This window comes from Ambystoma mexicanum, chromosome 2p, assembly GCF_040938575.1.
Source record: "Ambystoma mexicanum isolate Mex_15411 chromosome 2p, UKY_AmexF1_1, whole genome shotgun sequence".
In the NCBI taxonomy this organism is placed as follows: Eukaryota; Metazoa; Chordata; class Amphibia; order Caudata; family Ambystomatidae; genus Ambystoma; species Ambystoma mexicanum.
The window spans coordinates 557,040,392-557,066,790 of NC_090923.1; the positions used below are offsets into that span (position 1 = coordinate 557,040,392).

The 26,399-nt window shown below is 45.0% G+C and overlaps 1 protein-coding gene across 1 annotated transcript in view; it reads right to left on the reverse strand.

Annotated features, from left to right (window-relative positions):
* The window catches only part of LOC138566554 (protein mono-ADP-ribosyltransferase PARP3-like), a 503,923-nt gene that overhangs the window by 357,924 nt on the left and 119,600 nt on the right, over window positions 1-26,399 (reverse strand). Inside the window, exon 2 of the mRNA XM_069644027.1 lies at window positions 22,013-22,213. Within this exon, the coding sequence (XP_069500128.1) occupies window positions 22,013-22,186 (174 nt within the window). The 5' untranslated portion in view covers window positions 22,187-22,213. The remainder of the gene's footprint in view (window positions 1-22,012; window positions 22,214-26,399) is intronic.

Here is a 26,399-nt window from a genome sequence, read left to right on the forward strand (position 1 = left end):
CCAGACGTCCAGAGCGGGTCCCACAAGGGGACCTCGTAATAGGGCAGAATGCGTTTAACGGCGCTGGCACCTTTACTGGTGCTGTTAAACCCATTCCGCCAGGGTCGTAATGAGGCTCTATGCCTTCTTCCGTTCACCTATTAAGGAAAAAGAATGGATCCAATGTTAATCAATGACCAACCCTATAGTTAACATAGGAAATATTTGGTTAAGTTTCTATTCAGCTCGGAGAGCTGGATTTCCTTGAAGTCACATGATGTAGAACATCTGCTCTGGGTCGACAGTGATGTTTACCCTGTCTCCAATTTAAGTCCATTAGCAGCCCTGGGCTTGAAGCTAATGGTCAGATTATGGCTGCCATGGTCTTTTGATGGTCTGGCGACCTATCGCACACCATGCCTGCCACTTTTGATTCTGGAGGCAGGTGAGCTTCAAACCCTCTGCAACCCTCCTGGGCTTTGAATTTTGTTTATTTTGTGTGTTTTTTTTTAGCTCCCCTGTTCCTGTGCAGCGCATCCCTGCCCGTCACCCACTTCTCCTTCGTGCTTCCCTCCCACCTCCCAGAAAGCCCAACATCCCTGATTGGCTTCTCTCCATTTGTCTGTGAGGTCTAGCGACCTATCCACACGATGTCCGCCACTTTTGATTCTGGCGGCAGGTGAGCTTCAATCCTTCTGCAACCCTCCTGGGCCTTGAATTTTGTTTATTTTGTTGGGGGGGGGGGAGTTTACCCCTGCCATCCCCCTGTGCAGCGCGTCCCTGCCAGAGCACCCACTTCCCTTTCGTGCTTCCCTCCCTCCTCCCAGCCCGCCCACCATCCCTGATTGGCTTCTCTCCATTTGTCTGCGAGGTTTAGCGACCTGTCACACACCTTGCCCGCCACTTTTGATGCTGGACGCAGGCGAGCTTCAATCCTTCTGTGACCCTCCTGGGCCTTGAATTTTATTTATTTTGTGTGTTTTTTTAGCCCCCCGTACTCCTGTGCACCTTGTCCCTGCCCGTTCACCCACTTCCCCTTCGTGCTTCCCTCCCAGCCCACCCACCATCCCTGATTGGCTTCTCTCCATTTCTCTGAGAGGTCTAGTGACCTATCGCACACCGTGCCTGCCACTTTTGATTCTGGAGGCAGGTGAGCTTCAATCCTCCTGCGACCCTCCTGGGCTTTGAATTTTGTTTATTTTGTGTTTTTTTTAGCCCCCCACCAGCCCCATGTGCAGCGCATCCCTGCCCGAGCACTCACTTCCCCTTCGTGCTTCCCTCTCGCCTCCCAGCCCACCCACCATGCCTGATTGGAGTGCGTGACGGTCATGTTGACCTTCTCTGGGCAGCCCTCTGCCCCAAGGCAAAGGACGGCTCCTACAGAGGCGGCTCCAGCGAGTGTCTGCAGGGAGGATAGCTCAGGGGCAACGTGCTCGCCTTGGAAGCAAGACGACATGGCGCTCCACAGGTTCGATCCCTGGGTTCGTGCTTAGAAACCTGTGGGTATTAAGCACGTTATAAATAACCTACCATATCATATGATAGCAGGTGTCAGCAGGGGAAGCCAGTGGCCAGCCATCAACCAGCAGTGACTAAGAAAGGTAGGAGTGGCCCAGGTGAGGATTAGAGCCATACCTCTACCCTGCAAAACCCTGCCACTTAGCAACCTTACCTACACTATGATTAACAGCCTCTGCCACCCTTATACAGGACTCTCAGACTTAGGTGTGTTTTTTCCGGTATTGGAAATTGCATTGTAAAAGTATTCAAAATTGCATTAGGAAAGTATTTAAAATTGCACTGTGAAACCTAGGTCTTTTTCCCCTTATACAGGATTCTCAGACTTAGGTGTGTTTTTTTCTCCAGTATCTAAATGACATTGTGAAAGTAGTGCCATTCTGTGGTTTTGACTTCTTAGTAAAGCATTCATCTAGCAAACTTCTACCATTGTCTGAGCGCCTGTCGTCTTGTCCAGTTGTCCAATTGTCTACTATTGTCTCGTCTCGCTCTGTCTCGTCTGCTTGCGCCCCTCCATGCATCCTTCCCAAGTGTTCGCCCACCTCTGCCCCTTCTATCCCCCTCTTACTCTTCTCGCCTCTCCCCACCTACTCTATGGTGCTCTCTGTCTCTCCTATCTTTTCTAACTGCTTCTCTATCGACTACCCTGCTCTTCTCACTAAATCTGGTAGGAAGAAATTTAAAAAGAATATCCTGGTCTCCAACCCAGGCCTCCCTATCGCTGACACCTATACCAGTGCCTCCTCTAGGCAAACCCTCACCGATATCCTCTTTGTCGTTCCCTCGCCAGACTTATGGACTCTTCATATGGCCTCTGTGCTTTCTCCTCTCTGTTCTTCTCCCATCAAAGGAGGCACCCGGTGGAAGGTCCTCCTGGCCTCCTTCGACTCCTCTAAGGTAACGTCTTGGTCCAAGGCCCTCAGGCTAATCTTCTCCTCTTTGATAGACGCTTCCCGCGCCTCATCAATTTCCTTCCTCCTCCTGCTGTCTCCTCCTTGGCTACCTTGCCCTCGCCCCCTTCCTCTTCTGCCCCCCCTCGGGCTTCTTCTAGACCTCCGCAGGGCGTACCTCTGATTTGTACACCTGCGCGGAAGGCTTTCAAGGGCAGCAACCTTCTACATATTGCCGCTCAGCTGTCAAACACTCCTCTGACATCTGCCGCCTCCTGGAAGAACTCGACCTCGATGTCCTTGGTCTCACCGACACATGGCTCATGGCTTGCTCTGTCACAAGCTTTGACACTCTCCTCCCTGACAGCCACAAGATCCTCTCCGTGCCCAGGTCCAACCGTTCCGGAGGGGGTGTAGCCCTGATCTTCCCCAAATGGATTCCTGCCTCTGTCATTCCTACGCAGGCCTACTCTTCTTTTGAATGCCTCGTCTCTCTCCTAGCCATTCCCTTACGTTGGCTACCATCTATTGGCCACCCGGTCAGATCTCCTCCTTCCTCTCTGAGTGGGAGGACCTCTCAACTTCCCTCCTGGTCTCGACCACTCAACACCCCGTTCTTGGAGACTTTAACATCTACCTGGATGCTTCCTGTCCTTCATCTGGACTCTTTCACGACCTCTGCGACTCTCTCTCACTCACTATCCTCCCCTCTGGCCTGACTCACTCTGCAAGGCAAACTCTGGATGTTCTGATCTCTACAGACCTTCCCCTCTCTATCCCTCTCACCACTCCTCTCTCCTCGAGTGATCACTTTCTCCTTTCCTCCCAGATCACTCTCTCCACCCCTCAGGTCAAGCCAACTCCAGCACTGCCACCTACCTTCTCGGTTATCCGACCCATGAAGCATGTGTCAGTTGAGGCTTTCGCCGCCACTTTCTCACTCCCCCGCCTTCTTTGGCTGGCTCACACCCTAACACAGCCCTCTCCATGCTCCTCTCTGCTACATCGGATACTCTCAATGTTCTTGCCCCTGTCATGAGGATCCACTTGAAGTCCAAAGCCAAGTGCAACTCATGGTGCGACTCAGACCCAGCCACCCTTAAACGCAAGTGCAGGGTTGCTGAGAGGAAATGGCGTGTTTCCGGCACATCCTCTGAGAAACTGGTCTGCCGCCTGCTCCAAAGGCAATACCGTCTCTCTGTCCACACCAAGAAGAGTGCCCACATTCAAGCCTGGGTCTCTGCGGCATCTAACAACTCGGCCGAACTCTCTAAAATCTGCAAGGAGCTGGCCAATCCTGCTACAGTCTCTACCTCTCCTGTCCCCTCCCAGGCCATCTGCACAGCACTTGCTTCTCATTTCATCTCTAAAACTCAGGACATCCTGTCCTATCTCTCTTCATCTCCCCCTGCACCCTCTACTCCCATCGCTTCCTCTGGCCCTTCTTCAGCCACCTCTCCTCCTTCCTTCTCTGCCTTTTTCCTATTCTCCCCAGACAAGGTTTCTAGACAAGTCCGATCTATGAATGTATCGTCAAAACAGGTTCATCCCTGTTTCTCCCAAACCATGAAGGACCACATTGACACCTTGGCCCCTGCTCTGGCTGACTTCTGCAACTACTCTTTCACCACAGGAGTCTTAAGAAACGTACAGCCGACCCCTCCTGCCCAGCTAACTATCATCCAATCTCCATCACACCTTTACTGGGCAAACTCTTGGTAAAACTGGCTATCTCCCAGCTTAATCTTCACACTGAATCTATTGGTTGTCTCCACGACCATCAGTCTGGCTTCAGAGATGCCAGAAACACAGAAACTGCTCTTCTTAACATCCCTGAAGACCTCCAACACCCCCTGTGTCCTCATCTCACTTGATCTGTCTTCTGCCTTTGACACGGTCAACCAGGTCATCCTGGGTATCAGCGATCCGACCCTGGCTTGGCTGACCTCTTTCCTCTCCGATCGACCCTCAAAGGTCCAACTTAACTTGGGTCCTTCCTCTCCTCTATCTCTATCTGTGGTATTCCCCAGGGGTCTAACCTCTCTCCCCGGATGTTCAACCAATGCCTGGCACTCCTTGCCCACCGCATTGCCACTGTCTGCCCCAACATTTAGTACTATACAGATGACACTCAACCCATTTTCAGGCTCCCTTCTGTCACTTCTTCTCCTTCCCTCATTTCTGATTGTCTGCTATCGAGGAGTGGTGTGCCGCCAATGATCTCTGCCTTAATACCAGTAAGACCGAGATTCTACTTATCGGTACACTTGCTCCCTCCTTTCCTGTTACTCTCTGGCCGGCCTCTCTTGGCCCTCTTCCTGCTCCCACCTTTGAGGCTAAAATCCTTGGGATCATCTTGGACACCACAGTCTCCTTCTCTCCTCACATCTCTGATGTCTCTAAGAAGTCACACTACCACCTGCACCTCCTCAGAGGTATGCTTCCTTTCCTCTCCTTCCCCCAGAAACTCACTTTCTCCAGAGCTCTGGTTCTCTCAAGGCTGGATTACTGCAACAGCCTCTTTCTAAACCTGCCTGGTTCTACCCTCCACCCTCTGCAACTCATCCAGAACAGGACTATGAGACTTGTCCTTGTCCTCAAGTCCAGGGATCGTATCTCTACAGGACTCAAATCTCTGCACTGGCTCCCAGTGGCTGCGAGGATTAAGTTCAAATCACTCTGCATTGTCCACAAGGCCTTCTGGGGCTTGGGGCCTCAATAGCTTCAACTCTCTCTTCCTAAATATCTTCCTTCTCGAGCTCTTCGCTCATCCGCCTCCAACTCCCTCAGGGTCAGTCGCTTCTCCTAGCAATGAGTTGGTGGTAGATCTCTTTCTTCAGCTGGGGCCTCCCTCTGGAACAGCCTCCCTGCCTCCCTGAAACCTGAGGAGAACCATCTCTGGTTTCCGGAAGCACCTCAAACCTTCCTCTTTGCTTCTGCTTTCTCTCCTCCTCTCCCCTGCTGAGCTCCCAGCTGAAACTGAAACTGCACTGATCACCTGGCTACCCTCCGATCTCGGGCCAAGGTCCCCTCTCCCGCCAGTTGCATCCCTGCACTGCCTCCCTGCCATCCCCCAGACTTGGGACTGTTTTCTGTATCACTACAGCCCCCTACTTGACACCTGATGTCTGCACTTACCCATGCACTTGCCACCAGCTGGCCGCACTTATACTTATTGTCTTATTTATTCTATTTATTTTTACTGCCATTCCCATGTACTGCACTGCCCCCTCCCAATTCCCCCCGCACCTTTCCCCTCCCCCTTCCCCTGCACTTGCCTTTTAAATTGGTAGCATGTATTCCCCATGTGAAACTTTCCATATATTTCAATGAGCGATATCTCACCCCCATTGTAACATTTTTTCCTTAAATCGGACCGTTGAGTATACAGGACTTTTTATCCCGAGTTATTCACAATGTGCATCGCCATTTAACAGGGAATGAGTGTCATTATAATTATTGTTGTGGGGGTGCACCTTTAATCACCTTAACCCAAAACAGGCCCACCACTGAAGAAGGGAGTACACGGTTGTACATAAAGCAAGTTTTTTGTTCAAAGCTCTGGGGAGCGGTTAGATGATGTTGCAAGACCAAAACTAACTCTCACGCTCTGAAGTATCCTCCCTTTGCCTCTCCTCAACTGGATCTTCAGTTGGGCTGTCTTGGGTCTCTGTTTTCTTTCTTCTCCTGACCCTCTGTCTCTTCTTCCTTCTTTCGTTCCTTCTTTTCCTTTTCCCCTTTTTCCATTCGCAGAAATAAGGGCGAGCTCCACCGTAGGCCACCTTGACTGAGTGTAGATACTACAGACAAGCGGGGACTCAGAGGAGCCAGCCCCGAACAGGGAAAAAGCCAACCGGCAGAAAAAACACTGTACTGGTGTGGAAGGTATAATGCCTGGAGGTCTTGAGGTACTGGATTAGGCAGGGCAAAGGACTGCCAGGGCTTGTCTCAGGAGTGAGTAAGAAGAAAGGAGAAAGAGAGTCTTGGGAAGAATGGGAGAACCAGAAAGAAGTGAGGTCTGAGAGGGTAGTATCGCAGCCTGGCAGCGGATTGAGAGGCTGATGGGAAAACGAGAGAAACTAGCCCCTACGCAGCCGCGAAACAGAGCTACACAGAAAAGGCTAGCAGAGTCAGCTGACTCAACCGGGGGAACAGAGACACGAGTCAGCGTGAAGTCCACGAAAGAAAGACTTCCAGAGAGAAATGTTGCTGGTATTGCTGGCTCCGCTGAAGATAACAAGGCAGAAGACGCGAGCCGTGCAAACCAGCAGCGAAAATGGGGGGGGGGCACAGGGAGAAACACTGCCGAAGACCTGTGGGAGAGCACGAGCCGAGCCACTGACAGCGAAGGAGAAAGTAGGGAGAGAACGCCCTTGGAGAGTCGGCTCCGCAGCTGAAGGCAGAGCAGAAGGGTGCGAGCCGAGCACTCCTCAAGGCGGGAGGGAGGAGAAGAGAGCACCGTCCCAGCAAGCCAGATGCTGTGGAAAGCAAGAAAACACTAAGCAAGCGTACCAATGAAGGAGGTGTAGCGAGACTACGAGCGTGTAGGCAACAAAGTGGCAATGCTCAGAGTAGGGGGCGTGGAATCTATTTATAGTACTGGAAAGGAAAGAGAACTAGACTGCTGCTGCGGGAGGAGCGTGACGGCCCAGTTAAATGAACCTTCAACGCTGCCATACCTTCCAGGGGCGGAGCGTGACACTAACCCAAGTCTTAACAATACAACATCAGTTGCCAGTTCATATATATTTGCAATAATTTAAAACACTCCTAGATACTTTTATTAACATTGAAAGATGTGAGGAATCTATTTGGGGATATCAACTTCTTGACCTGCGGGCACTAAATATTCTCTAAAATCTTCGAAGGTGTCGCATGACTGAAGAAAAGGTCAGAGACAAAGGGTTCCTCTCCTGCATATAACAAATTAGAAATCAGTTTTCTTCACATGTGTGTATGCGCCACAAATGAGCTCTCTGGCACTGAGAAATGGTTGAAGCTTGCTCAAAGTTTATTTGAGAAGTAGTCAAAAATGTTGTTGGCCCTCTGTGATAACACGTGTTTCGGCAATTACTCTGCCTTAATCGCGAACACTGTTCTGAAGAACAGACGCGGGACACGATTAACGCAAGGGACGCAGGAACTTGCAGGAGGGATTTAACCCATGACATGTACAGTATGATACTGTGACTGGAAGACACTCATGATAAACAGGGCTATTGCCCTGATTTGATAAAGGCAGAGTTATTGCCGAAACACATGTTATCACAGAGGGCCAACTAAATTTATGACTACTTCTCAAATAAACTTTGAGCAAGCTTCAACCATTTCTCAGTGCCAGAGAGCTCATTTGTGGCGGATACACACATGTGAAGAAAACTGATTTCTACTTTTATTAACACCCAACCCGAGATATGATTGGACAAAACTTCTTTAAAGAAATCACACCTTTCCCCAATTCTTCCATTTTCATTGGTCAGGTTTATCTTCATTATTATCTCCAGATCATATTTAAAACACACCATTTCTTGGGATTCGTTGTAGTAGGTCCTGACGTCAGTACATGGTTAAACATTTGTATTGAAAACATAATTCATTGCTAGCAATAACTGGCCTAAGACCTCTAACTTTAAGTATGATTGCACTTCATTCGTAATGCTATCTCATTTCCCAGGTTGCTGTTCCCTTGAAACATTCCAATCTCCAAGGCTCCCAATTCTATTGCACAATTGAAAACTCCCAAATAGCTTTAGGCACTTAGCTTAGCCTGTGTTTTACTACTGACCAGAATAAACAACAAAACTCTTTTGGTCACACTCTGAAACAGCAGGAGATTATATCTATGAGACTTATCAAACGATACAACTCAAGAATATTTCTGCAGCTGCTGACCGCAAAGGTTGAGACTACTCATGTACCTGCCTTCTACCGTCTCGAAAACCTGTTTAGAAATCAAAAGTGCATTTTGCAAGAAAGCCCTAACCAACAAGTTCTGGTTCATTGTGAATAGCCACTTATATTGAGATTCATGAATTCCACATGTATTTATAATAATGTGCATACATTTTTTATATTTGGTGGATTTAAAACGTTATCTTTCTGTGCATGTGCAAGCTAATATGTTCTGAACGAAAGTAGCTCAGTTTGCCACGCCACCAGTCATCAATACGGCATTGCAACATAAATGCCTCGTAATGATGTTGAAAAGTGAGGTTTCCCACTTAACATAATGTCAGTTTCTGTGTTAAAATGTAGGTTTCTAGTCAATTTAAATGAAGACTAGTACTTGGCTTTGCTTCCCCCATATAAGACACAGTTGGCAGACAATTTCCAGATGCACTGCCTTGTAGTGTGTGGGATTTCCCATGCAACATGTTGCTGTTTGGTCTCTCATTTCACATGTGCCTTTTCCATCTACACCTTCCTCATATGCTTTGGAGAAATCTATGTCTTTGAACCTGTTAGGTATGTTCCAAGTATAAGAGTTTTAAGTCAAGTTTCTATTCCATTCACCATTGTGCCTTTCCATTGCTACCAATGAATATCGAATTTGAGGCCAGGCTTGTCCTTTTTGTTCACATCATCTTCAAGCTGAATATAAACCCCACATGTAGCTGGCAGAGAGGCAGGGTTTGCTCCGGCAACAGATCACCCCAATATGCTATGCAGATGGGAAGGGAGCAGGGCTTGCCTTCAGACACATGTCTTCACCTCACAACTGGCAAAGACTGCTCTCCCAGCAGGGTCCAAACAAATTTGTCTGGAATTCCAAAGATGAATCAAAGAAGGAGCAGGAGATCCCCTCTTTTGTAGACAAATCTCCACAGGCGATTGGACAAAAGCAATCCTGCTTCAAGGGGTCCAATCCCTGTCATTTTAATAAGTGAACTTACTCTGCTTCAATCATACCCGAAGTGCCTTATACCAAAGGAAGTTCCCAACAGTGTGGGGCTCCCTCTGGCTACTATTAGGAGTCATAAATGAGAGGCAGACACAAAGTTGTATTATTCTCTAAGTCGGACATTTTATTAAACAAATATGGGTTGGAAAAAACACCTCTCTAACCCCTAAAGAAGGTTCTCCCTACCTGAAAACTACATTTAAGGATCTGTCTGTGTAGAGTAGTCAGTAACTTTAAAGCCGTTCTCGCGTCCAAAACATTCTAAGCTGACCCTCACACTAGAAACAAAACAACAAAGAGTGCATGGACATTTCTTTGACTGGATATTAGGAAAAAGTGTTCACAACTAAAAATATAAGGATAGCTCCAACAAAAGGGGTCTCTAAGGGAAGACCTTTGGATACAGAGCGTGGTTTCCCTTCCCCTGGTCCATCAGATAGAATGGCAAAACATGTCTCTTTATCCGATAATTCATTTTTGTCAAAAGTGTCTCTTTATCCAAATGTTTCTCTGTATCAAAGTGTCTCTTAACTAGCAGTTCCTTTGTATCCCAATATAGGATTCACAAGGTTCTTGTTCAAACGACAAATCCCATAACAGTCTTTCTTTAGTTTCAAACGATGAATTCCATAACAGTCTTTCTTCAGCTATTCTTGCTACATTTGCGGATTGCCTGGTATACTCCTCTGCCAGGAATCCTTCTACAAGTTCTTCAGATCCTCTTGTATAATCCCCTGCCAGGTATCTTCCTACAATGTTAAGTTCTTTATACAACTTCAGGTGTCTGGTGTACTCCCCTGTCAGGGCTTCTTATTCGTTTCACTGTTCCTATCACTGTACCACAGTAGCATATAACCTGATGATATGATATGGCATTTATAATGATATGATATGGCATTTATAACGCGCCTATACACAAGTGTTTCAAGGCGCGGCGAGGCAAGGGGGGGGACAAAGGGAGGACAGACAACGATCCTACTAGGCCAGGTATCTTCCCACAATGTCAAGTTCTTTATACAACTTAAGTTGCCTGGTGTACTCCCCTACCGGGGCTTCTTATTCGTTTCACTGTAGCACAGTAGCATATACCCTGATGTGCTTGTTACATTTGCCTTTAAACAAACTGTGTGACTTTGTCATTTGTAACTTCATACAGTTCAAACATCCTCGGGCATGCACGTTGTAATGCCCCGGGGTCCTCTGCTGCTCTAGGCAGACTCACCGGTCTTCTTCGTGTCTCCGTACTGGCTCGTGGTTTCACAGTGTTGTCCCTTCCTCGCCGGGACTGTGCAGATGCTCTGTCAGCATCCGACACAGCTGTGAGATCAACCGCCAGCTTCCCTGGACTGAAGAAAGCTAGTTGCTTGGGCTGTCGTGGCACCTGGAGTGTCTGCACAGCCTCCAGCCTCACCACAGCTTTCCTTCCTCTGCGCTTTGCTCTCTGTCTCGCCATACCGGTCCGAATACCTCACGGTTAGGAGCCTCAGCACGGTGTTCCTCGACCTCTCGTGCACACCCTTCTCCTGTACTGCCTCTGCCATTTTTAAAGGTCCTGCTCGCTTTAGATCCAACAAAACAACTAGCCTATATTTTAGACTTCAGGCTTCTCTTGGTTTGCACAAACTCCTTCTTCCTCGTCTCTGTATCTGAGGGTTTATGGCAGTTGAAGTCCATAGATGTTACTGAATTTCTTGGACGTGGTTGTTCAAATGTCTCACATAAAGACGCATCAAAAACAGAAGAGGTTATATAGGATCTGTGCGTGTTTGACTTATAGATGGGAGCTTGACTAGAGTAATATAGAAGAAAGCTTTTCTGACTTTTTTCATGGGGTGAAACTGTTAGGTGACAGTAAGTCATTAAGGTCTCTGGCATTATGGAGTCTTCCTCAGAGGAAAGGGGGGAATATAGTGTCTCATCCAATGGAGTCACCACCTCCCCCGATAGCCATCTCCAACCCTGTGATCCCCCCCCATACAACCGTCCCCATGGTCAAGATCAGGTAGCGGCTGCTGTCGCATGGCCACAGGGGAAGAGGTCACTGCAGGGAAGTTAGTAATGACTCTGCTGGATTCATCACACTACAAAAACTCAGCTCCCTTCTAAGGCCCATTTTCTTTCAGTGTTTCTTTTATTGTTGATAGTACAGTTATAAAACAGTGTAGTGGGATAAAATGGAGAAAAGCCAGGTATCGAATTGGGTGTGGAGAGAAAGTGAGTGTGAGGACCAGGTCAGTTGGGTGAGGGAGGGGCAAGGCAGAGTGCAACATAGTTCCGCTACTTTCTTTTAAGCTTTACACCTGGTCCTATGGTCTTTATCAAGAATACCTCCAAACAAAATCTATTTTAAATATTCGAATTGAGAAATGCGACCAAAGATAACACAAGAAATATACACTTCTTCTACCCTACACATTAGAACACCAAGCCTAACAAAATGGTACCCCCTTCCATTTGTACTGTACACCAACAATACCACATCTAAGGAATTGATATATTTAAGACTACAGAATTTCTCTGGTAACATCACATCATAAAACCTGAAGATCTGGTCCTAGATCACCACAGAGTTCTCATTTGACAACAAGCGTTTAATCGATTGGGGCCACTTAATTTCTAGTTAACATAGAGCATAATTGCCTTTACAGTGGCGTTAAAGCAGGAACCAGTCTTAGAATTACCTTACAGTATGATCATAACCTTTCATAGTAGTGTGAATAAATAGCAGAGATTTGTGGGAATAAATTATAATCAGGCAATCTCAACACACATTTTTCTTTTAGAATAGAGGACATCTACTTCGTGGCAACAAAACAATACCACACCTCCTTTACTAAAACAGCACATAATGTGCCAAACCAAAACAAGAGGCCAATGCATATGTTCATGACATGTCATCTCGGAATGTCAATGATGTTTTAAAATCAGATTGACTAAGCAACAGTAATGTTTTGCTAATGACGCATTGCAAAATTGTACCACAGGTCTGTGGAACTGCAGCACTGACTCTATGGTAGAAAAAATGTCTACATTTATCAACAATGTGACACATGTTTGAAAAATAAATGCCAGACACATAATATTACACTTGTGAACGCAGGCAACCTGCCACATGCAAACTTTAACAATAACCGGAGAAGGGTCTCCAGTAAGGGTTCCAATTCCCCTTCAGGAATTTAAGGATTATAACTAAACCCATTTTTATTTAAGATGAAACATTGATCATTGTGCTTCTCCTAAACCATCAAAGGTTTTTTTCTTACACGCACCACTATATAGCGACATTGGGGGTCTAGCTTTTAAAATAATCCGACAGGTAGTTTAGAATTTTTCCTTTATTTAAACAATACTGTTTAAACATGAAAGCGTATGATCAATAACTTATCACAATTTTAACATCCGTTTTCTCTCAAACCACCTCCCCCGTGCCCTCCCCCCACTCTGACCTTTTCCATCCGACTCAGGTCCTCAAACAAACAAAAATACATATAGTGGTGGACGGCAAACCTGCGCCAGATAGATGAGAACATTGTCAATCTAGTGGAAGATAAGTACAATGTGAGATTTAGTGGAAAGGAAGCTCTCTTCAGCATGTACCAAAAGGAATGGTTACTTCAGCAGGCAACCAGTACTTATCAAAGGAAAAGTCCACATAGGTAACTATGCACATGTGAAACAAATCTATAATGTTTTGACAATGTATAGGAAAGATAATGCATATTAATGCAATGTATTAATTGAATCCGTGAACAGGCCTATTAGTTTACATGAACATCAAAACACTTATGCATGTGCTTGTGTTTCGCCTTTACCACGGCTTTGTCAAGGCTGACTCAATCGGTTTGTGTATGCTGTGATATTGTGAAAATGCAAAATTAAGGTACTCGATGGATATATGGTGGGGATCCAAAAAGAGAGTTGATAATGATCAAATACAATTAAGTTGTTTTCATAGGTGGTTGAATGTTAACCAAATAATGGTATTGGAGGCTGCATGAAGGCGATGCTCCTCCTTTGTATAGACACTGTATCCAAATATATGTGGAGTCCAAAGTTATTTCAGCAGATCACAGCATTCCGTGTGGCATTGGACACAGTAGCTATACAGCCTCCAATAGCATTACTTGGTTACCATTCCACCACTTATGAGACCAACTAATTGTATGCCATTGTTATCAACTTAAAAGATCTATTTTGGGTCCTTACTGTATATTCATCAACTGTTCAGATGAGCACTTGTGAACCCATATCTGAAATAAACTAAAATGAATGGAGGCACAATATAGCACTTGGCAATCTCGCATGAAGAATCACAAAATAGGTGTTGGGAAGGAACCAGCGTCCTCCGGCACCCCAAGCGCTTTAGAGTTAGGCAAGACCTCTTGTAGGTGCTATAATGGACTAGGGGGGAGGAGGGGTGCCGGGAAGGCTCTCTCATGCAAATATAATCACATACACAGACATGGGCAGGCACTGAAGACGGCAGTTATTGTTTAAATATAAAGCACAATTAACTATTAGCTGGATAGATTTGTAATGTCAGATCCTAGGCAGAGGAATGTGGCCTGTACTAAAAATGGACCGCAGGCGCTGCCACGGTGTTCGTCACTAAAGCTAGCACTGACAGCACACAATGACTCACCAGCTGTCTACTGTCCATCAAGGATCCATGCAGGCTAAAAATGGGATTTACATGTTCTATGCGACAAAATGCAGAATGGGATAGATTATAAAAATAAGGTGTAAAGGAGATTACAGGACCAGAAAAAACATGAGTAGAATGAGTGGAATATGGAGAGAATGACTGGAAGATGTTTGTAAACATAAAAATGTCCATAGGTAGCAAATGAAGGAAAGCATGAGCTACAGTGTATTCTTGCATAAACTAGCAAAATGTAGAACCGCATGCTCTGGCAAAACTGCTGATAAAGAAGAAAAGAAGGTTTTGGAGCATCCCTATTATGGAAGGAGGACGGATTGGGATGAAGCCAGGGCCCATATGCAGTGACGCCACTACAGCAAGACAGGACTATATAAACCCCTGCCTGGCACCACTTTGGGAGGAAGGAACGGAAGAGGGATAGGAGAAGACCGTAAAGGCAGCAGAGTCCTTTGCTACCATCCTCATTTTTGTAAGATTAAACTTGTTATCCTTACAAGATAGACTTTTGGCCTTATTTCCTGAGAGGGGTGGATTTATTCTGGTGTGAGCGTAATTAGGGACACCCTTACATAGGCCTGCAAACAACTATATGGGATGATCCATTGTACACTAAAGATGAATACGTTATTGCAAATGGAAAAAAGCAATGAGAAATTATGATAAAAAAGCTTGTTGAACCAACACACACAGCTGGTTCAAACAGAAGTCATTGTAGAGAGAGGGAGAGTAAGTGAGTGAGTGAGTGTGCGTGCGTTTGTGTATGTGTGTGTGTGTGTGTGTGTGTGTGTGTGTGTGTGTGTGTGTGTGTGTGTGTTTAAGCATGTATGCGTGCACGCTCTATTAATTGAAATCATATACAAACGTGGCTACTAAACCTAATGCCTTAGGGCGCACTCCCCTATAGGAAATAAAATTAATGTGGGGATAGGATGATGCCTTTTTAAAATGTTGCCCTTTCATTGGCACAGAAAGTGCTGCCAATAAGCCGAAACATTTATCATGGGCAGAGACGAAAGAAGAGACACGAGATGCGAGAAGGGACACAGCCTGTGGATGTTGTTTGGTTATTTACCCATGGCTATGCGGTCAATAGTTGCCGCACCCGATCCGAAGTACACCCTCCTGGGATCTTGAGTCTAGCAATGTACTTTCTGAATAGCCTTCTGAAAGAGAATGGCTTAACTTAAGATATGAACTTGGATACATCTCAATCCAAGCAAGAGTTGCTTGGAACCTTCTAAGTCTATTTAGGAAAACAATGCAAATTAATCCGCCACCTCAAATTGACATACTCCACAACCCAGAGACCGAAGAAACACAAACAATTTTGTACCATTGGAATGCGTTATGTCTTGAGGTGTTACGACACATATGACATCACGGTGCAAACTCTGATTGAAAATCCAGACTCATCGAAATTGAAGATGTGGAGAACCGATTGGATCAATACATGTAAACTGAGATCTGATTCACGGACGATGAAGGAAGCTCATGGAGAGGCAAGAGCTTATGGTCAGTTATCGGAATGCTTAACTCGCTTCCTGGACCAACGCACGAGAACCTTATACATGCAGTTTAGGCTCAATGCATTGCCTACTAAGGAGCGTGCAAGTTTTTGCTCCCAGTCCAATGACTCGGACCTATTGTGTCGATTCTGTGGAGTCAATAATGAAACTCTTAAACATTTGACAATGTCTTGTTCTGGGCTAGAGCAACAAAGAAACATTATTTTTGGCCCAGTAACAAACAAATTCCAGTTTCTATCCATGGAGGATTGGTGGAGAGCGTTGTTTGATGGTTCAAATGTCTTAAAGGAGAGCCTAGACACCAAGACTGTTCATTAATCTTTAGTAGCGAAATTATGTACCTTCTCTTGAGGAAAGAGGTGGCCCAGATAACAAAATGGGCACAAAGAAGTGGATTCTTAAACTGTTTGTTGTTTTTGTTCTTTTTAAAGGTTTGTAAAAACTGAATTAAAAAAAAAAGAGAATGGCTTAAGTGCATCTATAAACCATCTAAACCAGCTTGCAGTGTGATAAAGCGCTCTTAATCAAATGTGCCTTCAATCACTTGATTTATAAACAGTATGTGTGCTCTTTCCTCTGTTCCTGGCACTGAATTCCCATTAAAAACAAGCACTGGCAAGGCCAACAGTTGTGGCTCTTGTGTAGGCACTAGATAGGCCTTTTCCAGACACTGCCATAACATGCCCAGTCGGCCCGATAGTGCTATTATGGCAGTGCCTAAAAAATGCAGATCCCATGCCTACAAAAAAGGCAAAACCATTGACTTTGTCAATTCTCTCTTAGTATACATTGCATTTAAACCACTTCCATCGCCACCCTCTGCCATCAGTATCAACTGAGGGCTATTCCCAAAGAAGATTTTTTGTAGTATACATGTAATGAGCAACCAACCAGCCATCACATGCTCTCGTTCCCTCTGTTCTGCACATTTGAGGAACGGAGGACCTCTAAATATTCTTAGCCCGGATTACTTTTTTAGGACAGTGGAGGCTCTCTCAGTCTCTCTACAAATGACTTGGCTGCCTAACACTTCATGGAGTTGAGCTCCATCTATGTGTTTTTGTCCTTGCTCCATTTCTAGGAGACAGGAATCTCCCACTCAGTCCTTCTCTCTAGATATTATTTGTCTCTCTTAATAATCTTGAAAGTGGGCTCTTTCTTCTCTGCCTAATTTGACTGAAGAGTGAGGAGCGCCCCAAGATGGTGTAATGTTTTCTGTATAACCCTCAACGTCCTGTTTCTACTGCTTCCATGTTTGGGAAAGGAGACCCCATCTCCTTTCTATCGTTACGGTGGGTTACAATCCACGTGTTTTGATATGGGCGGAGCCCCCGCCCGTGCGCCAGTTTGCGCTTGATATTAAACAAGATTACATGTTAAAATATCACCTTTGTGCTTTATTGAGTCCGGCTACCTTGCTTTCGCACTTCAAACTTTATGGATGCTGGTTTAAATCATAACAATGGCGACGAGGTAATTCCTCGACCGAGTAGAGTCGTTCGAAAGCAGCACCTTCCACACCGAGCAAAAGGGAAACCTCTGGCAGCCCTGAACCGCCGCATTGCCACATTGCTCCTCGCTTAACAGACGATGAACCTGCCGCGCGGGAGAGGACGAATACACTGCCATGGAGGAAACTTTAAAGCGAATGAACATTTAAAGGTATACGTGCCCGGCACGTACAACACGTGCAAATGCCCGCGGGCAACGCCACAGAGAGAATTTAACGGCTCAACATTTCAAGGTTTCCCCAGATGCCAGCACTCTGTTTCAAGGGATAAAACCCTGTTTGTCGAGCAGCAAGACCTTCACCAAGCTGCACACGCTTCCACCAGTTCCTCACCCTGCTGCAAACACCAGACCCAGGCAAACACGTGCTGGAGGGGGTCTCTACACCTGCCTGCTGTCCTCCAGCCCACAGCAACAGTGAACCTCAATCCAAGACAGCAGGCTAGTATCCCTAAGGTGAGCAATTAAAAGCCTGGGCCCCAGCCATCATGTCTGACAGTGAAGCGGGCAGCAGCTCACAGAGCCCACAGTGTACCTCAACTCCTCAGAATCCTACCCACAGGGTATATATATATATATATATATATATATATATATATATATATATATATGCGACAGGTGTCAGAGAAGAACGCTGTTTGAGGTGAATATTAATGCACTCGGCCCGGTGGTAAGGGATATTGTCTTTGAAATGCCAGAAAACACTACCAACACATTTCAAGGCATAATTGATTTGTTGAACAATTATTTTGCACCACTCAGAAAAGTGGACTACGAGAGGCATATTTACCATACAACCACGCAGGACAAAGGTGTAAACATGAATAATTTTGTAATGAGACTCTGGAAACAAGCAAAGTATTGTGATTTTGACTGGTATTCAACAGAAGAAGCACTCAAATCACTAGCCATCGCGGGCCTCCGAATGTCCAGAATTCTGAAAAAAATAGCTTCAAAAGAGCACAACCGTAGATGAAATTCTACAGCTCGCCAGAGCGGACTTCGCTTTATCTTTACAAACAGAATCGCTCAGCAACATTAAAATTACGCAATCTGCAGCACCAGCAGCGTTGTGCCCCATTTTCACATTCGAGAGTGCAGCAGAGCAGAAAAAGTGCTATAGATGTGGATACAAGTTTCCACATGTCGGCCCGTGCCAGGCTTAGGACATCATTGTGACAAATGCGAAGGTGAAAACCACTTCCAATCAGTCTGCAAGAACATTAAATTTGATAAGCCGGCAGAATCCAACAGAGACTCCAGGAAACAAGATGGCCGTCGGTCAAGGCAGTAAAGTCCACGACCAAACACGCGATGATCTCTTGTTACCAGCAGACAGAGCTCACACAGTGGATCACGAGAATCATCACGCAGAGACAGACGGAGTAAGGACAGAAGAGACAACTCCAGTTGATACAGGAGCAGATATTACTTGCAAAGACAGCCGCCACGACAGATAATCAGGTATTTGAAAGAATCCCTGCAATGCAGACATGACTCACACTCCTCCTCGCCGAGTGGAGATCGAAAGAGAAGGTATGTACATGCCATTGGGAATGACACTGCCGCTGACTAGAGTCCGACATTATTGTTGCAGATAAATGGAGAGAGCCGTGAATTCCTCATTGACACCCGAGCCACGGTAACCGTCATTAATGAAGACACATACAGGTAATTGGTCAAAATGAAGGAGTTAAGCAAAGCAGACACTGATATATATCCATACGGCTCAAACAAACCGCTCAACTGTCAAGGCATGTTCACAACCACGTGTCAATACAAAGATAAAAGTCTGAAAATCAAAATATATGTGATAAAAGGTTAAGTATCAGGAGGAATCAGCCTCAGCTTTCGATCAGCTATTTCAAATGGGCTTAATACATATTATGCACCAGATTGTATCTACACATAAGAACAGCACAAAGGAAATGATAAAGAAAATGTTCCCAACACTCAAAGGCAAACAAATCAAGCTACACATTAACACAAAGATACAACCCATAGCTCAACATTATAGGGGCATACCCCTCAATATCCAGCGGCATGTAGAAGACAAGATACAGTCTTTGTTGGAACAAGACATTATTGAGACAGCATCAGGACCTACAACGTGGGTGTTCCCCATAGTGCTGGTCCCAAAAAAGGAGAACATCGCCAGCATCCGTATCTGTGTAGGTATGAGTTCTCCCAATACCAATAGAAAGGGAACGAAATCTAACACTCCGGATGACGGACATGGTGCATCTATTGCACGGGGCAAAGGTATTCTCAAAACTGGACTTAAATAAGGGCTATCACCAGCTGGAATTGCATCAATCCTCCAGATACAATACTATTTTCTCTACACACTTGGGACTTTTCAGGTACAAAAGACTCTGCTTTGGAGTATCATCGGCCACCGAAATATTTCAAAACAAAATTCATCAGGTCATCAAACATATCCCTCATTGCCTAAACTATAGCAATGACATTCTGATATTCGGCACCACACAAGAGGCACATGATGACAGGAGGGTATGCACGGCACTTGAGGACGCTCATCTAACATTAAATGCTGACAAGTGCGAGCTCAGAAAATCAACCCTAAAGTTCTTTGGACACATATTTTCAAGCAACAGCCTACAACTTGACCCGGAAAAAGTATAAGCTTTAGTGGAAGCCCCGACGCCCACCTCTGTGTCTGCAGTCAGATCGTTTCTGGGAATGGCGAGTTACTGCACTAAATACATTCAGAACTTTGCGTCGGTGAGCACGCCCCTCTGATTACTCACGGGAAAGGGACAAAAATTCTCCTGGTCCAATGCGTGTGAGGAAGCTTTTCAAGAAATCAAGAAACGTATTGCGTCCGCCTCCTGCGTGGCGTATTATAACCCGGACCTCAACACAGAATTGGCGGTTGATGCCAGCCCTGTCGGTCTGGGTGCAATCCTAGCTCAGACAAAACCTAGAGCTTCACCTGGCTCGCCAAGACGCATAGTAGCCTATGCAAGTCGTAGCCTCTCAGCAACAGAATGTGCAAATTCTCCACCGGAGAAGGAGAGCCTTGCAGTTGTGTGGGCATGTCAAAATTATCATCTCATCTTGTATGGACAACCTTTTACCATTATCACAGACCACCAAGCCTTCACCACCATTTATAGCAAACCAACGGACAAGATGTTACCACGCATTGCAAGGTGGGGACTCAGGCTGCAAGAATACTCGTTCATTATCATACACCGCCCGGGGAAAGACAACAACCCGGCAGACTTCCTATCCAGATATCCGCTTCCAGCTCAGGATGAGAGTCAGTCCATCAAAGCCAACCAGTACATAAATTATCTGGTAAGCAACGCACTCCCCAAGTCCATCACAAGTGTGGATTTGCTAGAGGGTTTGAAGAACGACCACTTACTCCAGAAGATACGGGAATGCCTGACGTCAAGCCAGTGGCATGCCAAAAGCAAACATGGTCGACCCCTAGCCACAGTACAAGAGAGACATTTTCTTACATTCCGACTCATAAAACACACGTTGTCCATGTCTCCAGAAGGGCTATTGCTAAAGGAAAACAGAGTGGTCATCCCAGCCAGTCTGCATGAGCAAGTACTTGCACTTGCGCACTCTGGACATCAAGGAATTGTCTCAACAAAACGTCAGCTAAGAACCAAGGTGTGGTTCCCACAGATGGAAGAAAGAGTAGAACAACTGTTGGGCAAATGTATTGCGTGCAAGGCAGTCGCCCTATGCATATTCCCATAGCCTCTCAAGATGTCATCGATACCATTGCAGGTATGGGATGAAGTTGCCATCGACATGTTCGGCCAATTAGCCAATGGCAAGTATGTACTTGTGATCATCAACAAAATGTCCAGATTCCCAGAGGTTCATCTAATTCACTCCACCAGTGCCCAGGAAGTGATACCAGCGCTGGACAAAACTTTTGCAGACTATGGAATTCTATCCACTGTAAAATCTGACAATGGCCCTCCTTTCAGCCGATATGATTTTGCCATGTTTGCAGAAGACCTTGGTTTCCAACATCGCAAGATCACGCCGTTGTGGCCACAGGCAAATGGAAGAGTGGAGAGGTTTATGGGCAATCTAAAGCGCACCCTCCAGGTATGCTCAATTAGCAAAGGCTCATTTATGCTGGCAAAATGTACCTTATTGAGGGACTACAGAAACACACCACATAGCTCAACAGGGACGTGTCCCTCGGCACTAGTGTTTGGTCGAGTGGCAGAACTACACACCCACACAATCTCAACGTCTCTCTCTCCCTCTCACATATGCCGACATCGCACGGACAAAAGACAAAGAGAGCAAAACCAAAATGAAGGAATATACCGATCTACAGAGAAGAGAAAAACCCAGCAATTTTCAGGTAGGATGCCGAGTACTGGTACGACAAACCCAAGACGCTAAAGATGTCCCTGCTTTCAAGCCAGAACCAATGACCATGACTCACATACATGGGCCCATGATAACTGCAGCCAGCCCCAAGGCCACTGTCACCCGAAACTCATCATTCTTTCAAAATTTTGAAGGCGACAGACACCATGAAAGCAGTGGTCCAATAGAACTCCTCTGACATGGATTTTGAATATATAGCAGAAGACATGGACGCTGATGACAGTGCCAGTGACTGTACCGCAAATGACACCCCCTGCGTACGCAGCCCCTCTCGAAGGGTGGCCCGCAAGCCTTCGCAGTGGATCGAAGAAATTAGCTAAGACCCCACGCTTCTTGCTAAGCAAGGGGGAGATGTAATGTCTTCTGTATAACCCTCAACGTCCTGTTTCTATTGCTTCAATGTTTGGGAAAGGAGACTCTGTCTCCTTTCTATTGTTATGTTGGATTACAACCCACGTGTTTTGGTATGGGCGAATCCTCCGCCCAAGCGTCAGTTCGTGCTTGATATTAAACAAGGTTACATGGTTAAAATATCATCTCCATGCTTCATTGAGTCCTGCTACATTGCTGTTACACATTTTTATGGATGCCCGTTTAAATCATAACAGATGCCCTGATGGATCCCTCTTACCTCTCCGTTATCGACGGGACATGCAGAGTCCACCTTGGCCTTCACAGTCTTCGTAGGGGCCGATTTTAGTGCTTCCAGGGCAGAGCGGAAGTTGTCAGGCTCCTCCTCCTTTTTCACCTTCTTCCCCTTGTCTGCTACCTGGGTTTTAGCTGCCGATTTACGCTTTGGAGCCATCTTCCTGGATTCGAGTAGGTATTATACCTGCCATAGAAACAATTGAACTTTCGGTCAAGCAGCAAAAGCGAGGTCAAGGAGTTTAACATATACGGCAAAATGGAAGACAGTACTTAAGACCTTCCTTTGACAGATCCACTGTTGTCTGGAACTTGCATTAGCAGTATTCCAGCTAATTTACAAACTAAGAATGTCACTTTCATTTATTAATATGCGTATAGCTTTCCACGTTCCCATTGGCAGCACCTGTATAAGTTGTCTAGGAGACAGTCAAATATTTTTGCTTTTCTTGTGACAGTGTTTTGCTGCTACCCAGAATTTGATGGCAGAGTTTGTCTGGACTTTCCAGCTAACTGCTCAAGAGAGCCACGATGGTCCCCAACTTTGGTTACTCAGGACTATTCCTTATTTTTTTAGCATTTTATATTTTTTAACTTGGCACATGATGGGAAATGGTTGAACTCATTCACTGGCAATTATATCAAAATAATATATGTTCTAATTTTGCTCATGATCGTCACACAACAGTCTCATATGGTGACTGCTGGCCTAGTATGACATGTATGCCATGTGCTATACAGAGTCACAGTTGGGAATCGCCTGCCCTAGCGCTTCATCTTGATATAGCGCCCATTTGAAAAAATAATCAAAGTCTACACAGATCCGATACACCACTGCCCTCTTACCCCCTTCAAAAGTTATTTTGTAATTATGTATCCTAATCCCAGGGCTCGCTTCAAACATTACGATTTATCTATCACAAAATCAACCGCAGTTCTCTGCATCCACATAAAAGTGGTTTACCGAGTCAATGCTAAATACACATGATAAGCTGCAGCTCCCAATTATAAAATTATACAAAAAAAACAAAGTTGAAAAAGGCAGGGCATCGCCTACATAGCAGCAGATCTGCATTGCAAAGACAATATGAGGTGCATCATCTTTTTTGACATTTTGATAACTAAACTCTATTATGTGTCAGTCTCCCCATTAAGAAGCTCATTTGGGGGTGTTTAATATCTACAAGGCCTACTCCAGAGATCCAAAATAACTTTAATTATATGCGACTTTTGTAGCAAAAAAATCCTAATTTGCGACAACGTCATGGTAATAATCCATGCTGATACTACGTTCGATTTAGCCTAGTGCACACCTCGTCATTTTGATAATTTTGATTCTTTTCAGATAAGCAGTGGGGTGCCGCAGAGAAAACCAACCCGGACACTGGGTTGTACTCACAAATGTAAAAACAGCAGAAGTCCACAAGCTTGTGGAACTCTCCCATCCCCTGCACACCAAATTGGTATTGTGTAGAAAACAAATATTTAATTATCTTTAGCTCGTGTTCAATAATATCATTCGTACTCCAATTTATGATAAAAAAGATCAAATATTTTACTTCATTTGTTTTTTGTAACAATTTGTTCATATTACACCATATTCGATTTGCAATCAGATCAAACAAATAACATGCAGTTATTGATTAAATCATTTACTAATAATAATAACTTCTTAATTCTTAATCATAGGTAGACCATTTTTCACAATGGATTATAGACAAATTTCACATATGGTTAGATCGAGAATATATTATGTGATGTGTACAGTCCTTGTGTGTTTTCTCTACACGTTTTGGGGTAAGTTGTCCCCCTTCTTCAGGAGTTGTATACCCAATTCTCTGTCTCTTTTTCATATCTATAATGGATAATTAACAATCAAGATTTAGTTATTCTTGTATAAACAGATCCATTACTCATATCATTCATAGTCTGTAATAATTCTATATTTCATAATCACCTGGATAAATCTCTTGTTTTGGTCAATCCTTCTAAAACTTCTTTCTATTTGTTTCTTCTGAATTAGTCTATAATTGTTCCTATCACGTAATGGAGAACTCGTAAACAAGGTCTATTCATTAAGTCCAAAGCTAAGATAATGCTTTGCCTACACTCCCTCGAATGTCCTGACACAGTGCAGACATAGGTCAGCCTTCAAACAGAAGACACTGGCATCAAGGCTACTAATGAGAGAGGGTAGATTAATTAGGAAAACAAGGGGAGAGCTGACATATCTCCAAGCACCTGGGTTTCGTTTCTATGTAAATGCTGCTAGCGAGCCAAATGTCCAAGGTTGGATTTGGGTTGCCAACCAATCAGAAAAGCCTGCCAAGCACTTTTACATACAATGTTGCAAAGTATTGTTTCGCTGCCACATTCTCTGCTATGAGGAGTATGTTACACCACGTATATAGAAGCTCAGGGTTTGTCTCACAGACAGGAGACTGCAAATGAGGGATTAACACCCATATTATCTGTATGTAGACATGTTCCCCTGATCGAATCCCACCCCTCGATAGGTTTTACAGTTTACCACGTAGGATGACGTCACATGATGCATATAGCATTATATAAACTGAGTATAATGAAGAAGACATTGCGATCCTGCATAAATGAATTTGATGAGTGTTATTCGCCCAGCTTTACTTCTTTGAAATGAAAGCAGTATTTTACCATCTCCTTTGAGTCTGTCCGGTTATTTTGTCTGAGATATTTTAGACGCTTCAAGGTGCTAGAGCACATAGTGATTAAAAAAGAAATATATACCAAAGCTGGTTTCAGCTGGTCTTCTCAGTAGGCGTGGCCTGGTCAGTATCATCAAAGTTCAGCACAATCAAAAAGAGGTTGTTTGTTGGCTCTTCTCCACAAAGTTCTTGCACTCTGTGCAAACAACTCCCAATGTCTTTAAGTTCCTGGGGATTCCCTTCCACAAGCTTCAATCCTTCCAAGTTTCAGATAAAACCAAAATATAACACTGTTTCTTCCAGGCTTCTTAGGGTTCCCTTCCCCAAGCCTATGCCTCCTTGTTTCACCAAATAAGGGTTCACCTTTGTTAGGCCTCTTAGGGTTCCCTTCCCCAAGCTCGGGCCCCTTCAGTTCCAAACACAAGTTCAGTTTAACAAAGCAGTTTCTCGTAGGCCTCCTTTTATCTACAGTTCCTTTTACACACAACCTTCTCATAGGGTAATATCAGAGACTTTCGAAAATGCTAGGTTGTTTGCTCCTCCTAAGCATGACCACTCTAATCTTGGGCCCCTCTCTGTATTTCCTGTACTTGCTTTTTTTCTATCCTTCCTCTTTCAGGTGCTTCCTGCACCCCTGTGTTAACTTCCACTTTGCTGTGCACACTTGCACCTTATTTGTCCTTCTCTTCTCTCGCCTTGCAGTACCCCTCCCTTTGGGTTCTCTTTCTCTTCACTGTCCTTTTGCACATTAACTTCTTAGCCTTTGTGCACCCTTGTACCTGGTCTTTTCCTTTCCGTGCCTCTTACACATTTGTTTGGCTCTTCAGTGCTCATTTGCACCTTTCCTTTACTTTTGGGACACTCGCACCTTTCTTATCTACTTCCAAGTCCTTTTTTTCCTTTGCGCTCTCTCAGCGTCTTTCTCTCACTTTCCATTCACTTTCAGTTATCTTTCTTGCTTTCCGCTTTGTGGCGCTTGCAAACTCTTGGCCTGATTCACGCTGCTCTCCTCCAGATCCTCCAGGCTTCTCTCCGTTCAGCTCCTTGCACCTTGGCTTCTCTATTTATTTATTTAATTTATTTATCAGTTTGTATCGCCCAGAGTCCGCAGGCATCAGGGCACAGAAGAAAGAGAAGGAGAAACGGAAGCCAGAGTCGAAAAAGCAGAGACAGATTCATTCAAAAATAAGAGTTTTCAGGCGTTTTCTGAAGTTTCTCTCCGGATACACAGCTTGCTCCTTTCGATTGTGCAAAACCACACCTTTTATGCTTAAAACAAGAGTCATATGAAGTCAGGTGTGAGTAGTCAGTGTGCCTGGCCCAGCCTGACCCTATTAATGGGACAACCTAATGGGGTTTCGTGAGGCTAATCCTCACTACGCTCGGTTGCCTCTTCTTCTTCCCAGTATTTGTCAAAAATGGGGAGATGGAATGGGATTGCAAATATGCCATGAAACCTGGGGAAGGAGTTTCAGATGGGATAGGGGAAATTGAATTGGGATTGATGGTTAATTCTTTTTACCAGAATGCTGTTAGGAGATCGACAGCATAGATAGTAACATTCTCTAGCCTTGGTGTACTTAACTACCATGAATAATGGGCTTTGCATTTGAAGTAACGAGACCTAGATCAGGGTTAGGAGAGTCAGAATACCCAAGAAAGGCTTCTAGGACTTCTACCTCCTCTCTAATT